At 38.4% G+C, this 7563-nt stretch overlaps 1 protein-coding gene across 1 annotated transcript in view; it reads right to left on the bottom strand.

Moving 5' to 3' along the window:
• The window catches only part of Ccdc102b (coiled-coil domain containing 102B), a 98223-nt gene that overhangs the window by 80073 nt on the left and 10587 nt on the right, over positions 1-7563 (bottom strand). Inside the window, 1 exon segment of the mRNA XM_013018902.1 lies at positions 4747-4855. Within this exon segment, the coding sequence (XP_012874356.1) occupies positions 4747-4855 (109 nt within the window).

The raw sequence follows: 7563 nt of genomic DNA, 5'->3' as shown, positions 1-7563 counted from the left end.
AGGAGGAGGAGGAGGAGGAGGAGGAGGAGGAGGATCGCTGCTGCAGTGGGCTTCGTGGGAGGAGGGGAGCTGGGGAACCCCAGCCATCCCTCCACAAACCTCCAGCAGGGACATCTGTCCGTCCTCCCCCCAGGAGGAGGAAGGGGTCGGACACCCAGCCCGGTTCCTTCTCAGCTCCCCTCCCAGCGCCCAGATGGTGTCTGGCGAAGCTCTCATAGCAGGCAGTGGTGGGGAGGGACGCCCCCCCCCAGCCCCTGTCCCTGTCCCCACCCCCCCAGCCCCTGTCCCTGCCCCCCCAGCCCCTCCAGGGGCCGGCGGTGTGGCTGCGCCCTGCTCACGCTCAGGCTCCCCACGCGAGCAGCAGAGGAAGCCTCCTTTCTTGAAATCTTGAATGGCGATATTAACGAACACTGATGGATCACGTATCACGCTCACTCCCACACAAACAAACTAGCTAAATGGTCATCGCGAGTGTGTTTCCCAGCATCCGTCACAATCAGCACCACCACACTGACGAGCACTCTCCCTCGAGAGTGCCAAGGGGGAAAATAATGCGCTCCACTGCAGAGCGTGGCCTTCACAATCCTGCCCATAACCGGTGATCGTGTGTGTGTGTGTGTGTGTGTGTGTGTGTGTGTGTGTGTGTGCGCGTGCCCTGAGGCTTGAACACAGGACCGGGGAGCTAACTCTGAGCTTCTGTGCTCAAGGCTAGTGCTCTATCACTTGAGCCAAAAAGCGCTACTTCTGACTTTTGGGGGTAGTTCGATGGAGTTTCATGGAGTTTCCTGCCCACACAGGATTTGAACTGCAATCCTCACATCCTCCTATCTCCTGAGTAGCTAGGATTACAGGCATCAGCCACTAGCCACCAGCTAGTAATCCTATTGTTTTTCCCAAATAAGAAAGGTATTTTTTAATTGCATTTTTTAAATTGTGAAAATACCATACAGAAGGGTTACAATTACATGGGCAAGATAATGAGTACATTTCTTATCAAGCACTGTTGCCTCCTCCTTTGTTTCCCCTTCCCATCCTTCCCTACTGTAATGGTATATGTGCTCATAAATATTCATAACTTAACATTATAAATTATTAACTATTAGATGTACTTTATGATCACAAAAAGAGGAGATTCCTTAATAAAAGGGTACTAGGTTAAAGCACAGAATTTTCAAGAAAAATAAAACTTGTTTTTAATTTTTCACCTTGAGACTAATTTTAAAATGTTTACAGCATTCTTGTCTATCTTAAAGAATCACTTCCATTATGGAATAAAGCCGTTTTTTAAATGAGGAATTTTAGTTATTTGCAATCAATGATTCTTGCATGAATATTTGATTATCACTCTGAACTATGAGATTTTAGAGAAATAATCATTTCAGGTTAGCTGGAATTCATGATCTAATTCTAAATCAATATGTACGGATTTATAAGACAAGAGCTGAATCAGTTCAAAATTCAATACAGAAGCACGGTTTTGGATACAATCGCTTTTGCTCCTCACTGTCTTGGTCAGATTTTAGATACTTATTTAGAGGATATAATTAAATTCTCACCTTTTTCTATTATTTAAATGTCAGTGATTAAAAACCATTTCCCTCTCAAGTACTCTTGACTTTTCAATACATTTTTAAAATCCAGTCTAACGTGTGCATCTGTTTCCAGCTCTAACGAATGTCAGTCTTTTCATCAGCAGTTCTGAATTCGCCACATATTTGCTGTTAATAACTTCAGGCACCTATCAAAGAATTCTTGTATTCAAATATTTATACGTGTAAATTGCTGCAGTAGAAGTGAGAGCTGTTGTCAGACGTTTCAGGAAGGGAGAGAGAATCACTAATATGAAGTTTTAATGATGTGAGAGACATTTTACGGTGTGTCAGTTAATTGTATTTCAGCTTTGAATATTTTACACTCTACAATGGCATCTTTATATTCTTCTCTTGTAATCCCCCATGAAAATAATCTATATGTGTATATGAATCATTGCATGTGACTAAGTATTATTTAGTTATGAAAAATGTTAAAACTCTTGTCACATTTTATAAATTTTTAAGGATATAGGCATACATTTTGTTCTAAAAGATTGAAAATATTTTTTAACAATCCCTGTTAGGAAGTGGAGAGGTATGTTTTGAACTCCACCTAAATAGTACAAATCATGTTTTTATAATTTTGTTTATAACTTTTCATCCATAAAATAAAAATTATGTGTTCATTTATCGTCATTCTTCAGTGTTGGAATTTATTTTGCTGAAACATACCATCAAAACCTTAAGTAGTTAAGCCAGGCACCAGTGGTTCATCCTTGTAATCCTAGCTACACAGGAGGCTGAGATCTCAGTATCACAGTTTGAAGCCAGCCAGCCTAAGCAGAAAAGTCCATGAGGCTCTTATATTAATTAAGCACGCACACACACACACACACACACACACACACACACACACACACACATTAGAAGTGGAGCCATGGCTCAAGCAGTAGAATGCTAGCTTTGACAAAAATACTCAGGACAGCCCCTGAGTTCATGCCTCAGGATAGACACAAAAGAAAAAAATATAAAAAAGCTTAAGCAGTTGGACACATTTGTCAACAATTTTAGATTTCTTGTATCCTGAAGTCTCTATCAACATCACATCTGGTGGAAACATCATACCTGAATTACTTTATAATATGTAGGGGTCACCAGAGAGACCTAACACTTTTCTGCCTTTATATGTTTATGTTCATCCGTTTAAATGTTTTCAGACTGTGACTAGTAAATCGTAGTTCAACAGACACAGCACAGATTTTAATATATACTGTTGTGTAAACCAAGTGAAAACAGTAACTCTCTCTCAAGATGACTGTAAACTGTGGGGGAGGGCCATACAAAGCAACAAGAAATCACCTTATAAATATGTTAGAAACAATCACAAGAAAGAAAAGCCACTTGAGTCCTTATCTTGGGGTTCATTTCGCCTAACATCAACTTATCTAACAGTTTCTGCTTGTCTCAGACATACACTAGTGTTTTCACTGTATTTGATGTTGGTATAATTTGTGGAGATGAAGGGAAAAAAATGAATTGTTTAAATAGGGATACAGGTGGACCCATTGCAACAATGAGATGTACAAGTCGTTATGTCGAAAAACGAACTTTACAACTTTGCAGCTTTGGCGGGGGGACGGGATGGTAAGGGGAAACAAAGGAGGAGGCAACAATGGTAATGTACGCATCACCTTGCTCATGTAATTGTCACCTCTCTGTATGATATTTTCACAATAAAAAAAAAGATGACTGTAAAGTGCTTGAATAGAAAGGATTCTGAAACTCTGAATGCTATTATCAAGTCTGTACTGCCCACTAGTGGCTAGAGACAGGATGTGCAAGTTCATCTCTTTTTAAGTTAAATTTAAATATTAGTTTACATATTAGCTCTGTTAGTTATATTTACAACACCCCACAGAAACACACACACACACACACACACACAAATATTTGGAACATAACCTGGTTTGTGAAGAGAAAACTATCCTTACAGTAAATACTAATTATCAGTGTTCACAGCAATTCTTCATGTTCAGTTAGATACCTATGCAATAATAAATGCTCTAAGTTAATTTGTGTGTTTTGCACACACACCTGCCACGATTCACCTAACGTAGATAGCTTGTTATTATTTTTCTCTTTAAGTTATTTCCTATGCCTTGCGCATTCTCTGCTAAAATGCTCTACTACACAGAATCAGTACAATTCATATTTCCTTAGTATTTAACTTTATTGCTACAGAAGCACGGACGTGGTGCTTGTGTAAGTACACCTATCTTGCACTGCCTCAATATATGCACCCATTGCACAGTGCTTAAACCACATGACACCCATCCATAGCCTCCATTTATTGTTTCCTTCTGGTTAAACGGTCAAAACTGTGTCCTCTAGGTTTTAGAAATATGAAATGAATTACTGCAGTCACACTACTGTGGAAGAAATCATCAGAACTTCCAGTCCTGTGCAACTGCAGGCTGAAACCCATCGATGCACCTGTCCTCCCCCTGCGTCCGTAGCCTAATATTGTCCATATTCACCAGACCCACTTCTACATTCTCCATTTATGAATGGAGCTGGGGTGTATTTTGTGCAATATCTGATCTTCCAGCCATGCTGTCACATGCCACAGGGTGTTTATTTTTATAATATTTAAATAATTCACATCTGTAAATCCATGAATCAGCCATATAGGAGAAATGACAACAGCATGTGCTTGATATGAACGAACCAAGATGCGAATATAGTAAGAATCCCAATGAACTTGATATACAGTAGTATTTTCAGACTGCTTCTTCAAAAATCAGGAAAGAAATGTCCATAGATAGATGGACATAACAAGTAAAAGGAAATAAATCCATCCATCTCTTCCTACGTGCCACGGATGGTTGAATAATGATGTCACACATTAACCGCGAATGGCTCTACATACGCCAAACAGTATGTTGAGCACCACAGAAACACAGGATAGAATTTGTTTAAATTATAATTAACAAAACTACCTGCAAAAGACAGTGTCATCGGCAATAATATTTCTTATGGCCTAAAAATGACGCAATTAACTATTGACATAGGAGTTCCAAGATTTCTAAAGAGAATTCAGTTTTTTAAAGCTAGTCTTTACCTTGTTTCTCTCACTCTTCTCTTGCCTCCTAGGCTAGCTGTCCATGAGAGAGCCCTGGCTCTACTTTCTTTTGTAAGTCACATGTTCCCGTACCTCTTTCCCACGCGGCGCCTTTGATGTTTTCAGGTCTTCGTACCTCCGTTTCCACAGAGACAGGGCCGACTCCAGTCTTTCTATCTCCTTTTCCAAAGCTACACGCATTCTAAATCATTTAAAGTAGAAATAATAATTTTAATTTGGAAATACATCCTATTTTCGATTTTTCTTATATTTGCGTATGATCATCATGAGACAAAACATTTCCCAGTCATTAAAATTATAAATATTGAATAAAATTTGCTTCAATCTGTTGTTCTATTGATTAGCTGTATGGTAGATTAGACATGTTTAACTTAGCCTTGCAAATGTAGGCTTCCTGCCAGTTTCCTCCTGCTTATTCTGCACATTTTTCTTAATTCCTCTCCTTGGTATTATTTCTATACACAGAAGAATTTATGTTTTTAATTTCACATAGTATTTATCTGTTTTCATACTTTGGCCCTATGTGAATTAAGAATGCATTTATCCAAACGATCACAAAAAAGGCTATACTAAAGCTACCAGCAGAACCATGTCTATTGCAGCATTATTCACCATAGCTAAGACATGAACCAACACAGATGTCCCTCAGTAGATGACTAGATCAAGAAAATGTGATATATATGTATATGTATATATGCATATATATAATGAAATGCTATGCCTCCATCAGAAAAAATGACACCACCCTATTTGTTAGAAAATGGAAAGACTTGGGAGTGAAATATTAAGTGAAGTAAGCCAGGCTCAAAGAAACATAGGCCCCATGGCTTCCCTTATCTGCAAAAACTAGCATATGTTGAGGACAAGCAGAAAAGCTCAAAAGCTATGTACATATGACCATATAAGATGACGCTAAGTGAAATGAACCCCAAGATAGGGACACAAGAGGTTTTATCTTTGTTGCTGTTGTTTTTAATGTATTTATAATGTACTATGTGATTTTTTGTTTCATTTGTACATTCTTGCCCCATGGTACAACCCCTGTTTACATGTATTTAATTCTGGTGCTCTGCATCTTGAATATACATTTTTTCTAATTTGAGGCGGGGAAGGGAAATAATAAAATGATGAAATAAGATACAGGTTGACCCATTATAACAACGAGATGTACAAGACACTATGTTGAAAATGAACTTTACAACTGGTGGGGGAGGGAGAAGCTGGGGAGGTGGGAAGGGAAGGCATAGTAGGGGGAAAACAAAGAAGGGGTAACAATGCTCCATAGGAAATGTACTCATTACCTTACTCATGTAACTGTAACCCTCTGTACAGTATCTTTACAGTGAAACAATAAAAAAGAATGATTCAATACGACACCGAATGTCAAGAAGCCCTTCTTGGTTTAAAGACATCAGTCACTTGAGCTGGGTGTGTTGGTCACACCGGTAATGCCAGTACCCAGAAGGCTGGGCAGGAAGACTCGGAGTGTGAGGTCAACAAGGGGCTACATGGGGAGACCAGGCCTCAAACACATCACTCATTTATGAGAGATGAAAAGACATCTTTAAAAGTTATGTTAATAAACCAATTTCACTGGTTAAAATAATTTAATTTCCCACTTGTAAAAATAGGAAAAGAACTAGGAATAAAATGTGTCCTTGAATAAATAAGCCATTGACTTTTCTTTATCTGCCCACATTATCTATTAAAGGGAGACATTGGAAGTAACTGATTTATTGGTGAATGTCAAATACACTGACCTTGGCAATTGACATCTCCTTATCTATGCTGCAGATTCAATCATTGATTAAAAACTACTCGCTCTTTTCCCAGTTGATACATAGACAGAGTGGGCTCCTTGTCCCTCAAGTCTAGTCTTGAACAAGGATTGTCAACAGATCTGATAAAAATGGAATTGTGAATGAATTGAACTCTTGGGCTCTGATTCTGTCTTCTAGGTAACTGTGACTTTTGTGGTTGTCAGCTTTGTAATTCCTAAAAGCCTGAGATGTATTGCAGTGATACTAAATGTCACTCAAAAAAATCCTAAAATGGATTCACAGAGCTAGAACATGTATCAAAACTGAATGTCATCTCCATATTTATAAGAAATATGACTAAGCCTAGTAGCAGAACTTTGAAGGAAACTCAGAATACTGTTAGGTTGTAAACATCAGCTTAATCTAATCATATAGATGAAGGACCTATTAAAGGGTCCTATGTTTGCATTTGCATGAATCACACCATGAAAAGGAAAGAAGATAGCTCTTACTAAATCACTAAATATATTAAACAAAATTAACAAACCTAACATTTCAATACAGAAATTTAGATCTTACTGACAATGCTTAAGAATGCCAAGACTCCAAGTTGGCTACATGAGCCTAAGTTTCTGGGATAAGCATAGTTATCCTGCTGATTCCTAAGCTATTAACAATGTTATAATTATTGTCTTCAGGAGCTGTGCTAAAATGCCAAGGAAAGGAAAGTACAGCAGGGACTCATCAAAGAAAGAGAACTATAGACCCATTTTTTTGATGAGCATTGATGCAAAACTTCTCAACAAAATTTTGGCCAATCGACTCAACAATTCATCCAAAAACTCATTCACCATGATCAAACAGGATTCATTTCAGGGATGCCAAGCTGGTTCAATATATGCAAATCAATTAATATGATTCATCACATCAACAAGAGCAAGGATAAGAACCACATGGTTATCTCAATAGATGCAGAAAAGGCATTTGACAAGATCCAACACCCCTTTATGATGAAGGTTTTGGAAAAATTAGGAATCCATGGAACATTCCTCAATACAATAAAGGCTGTATATGACAAACCTACAGCCAGCATAATACTCAATGGTGAAAAACTAAAGCCATTTCCTCT

Source organism: Dipodomys ordii, unplaced genomic scaffold, assembly GCF_000151885.1.
Source record: "Dipodomys ordii isolate 6190 unplaced genomic scaffold, Dord_2.0 Scaffold43, whole genome shotgun sequence".
Classification (NCBI taxonomy): Eukaryota; Metazoa; Chordata; class Mammalia; order Rodentia; family Heteromyidae; genus Dipodomys; species Dipodomys ordii.
Note: the sequence above shows the minus strand (reverse complement) of the source record. Positions and strands in the feature narration are given on the sequence as shown.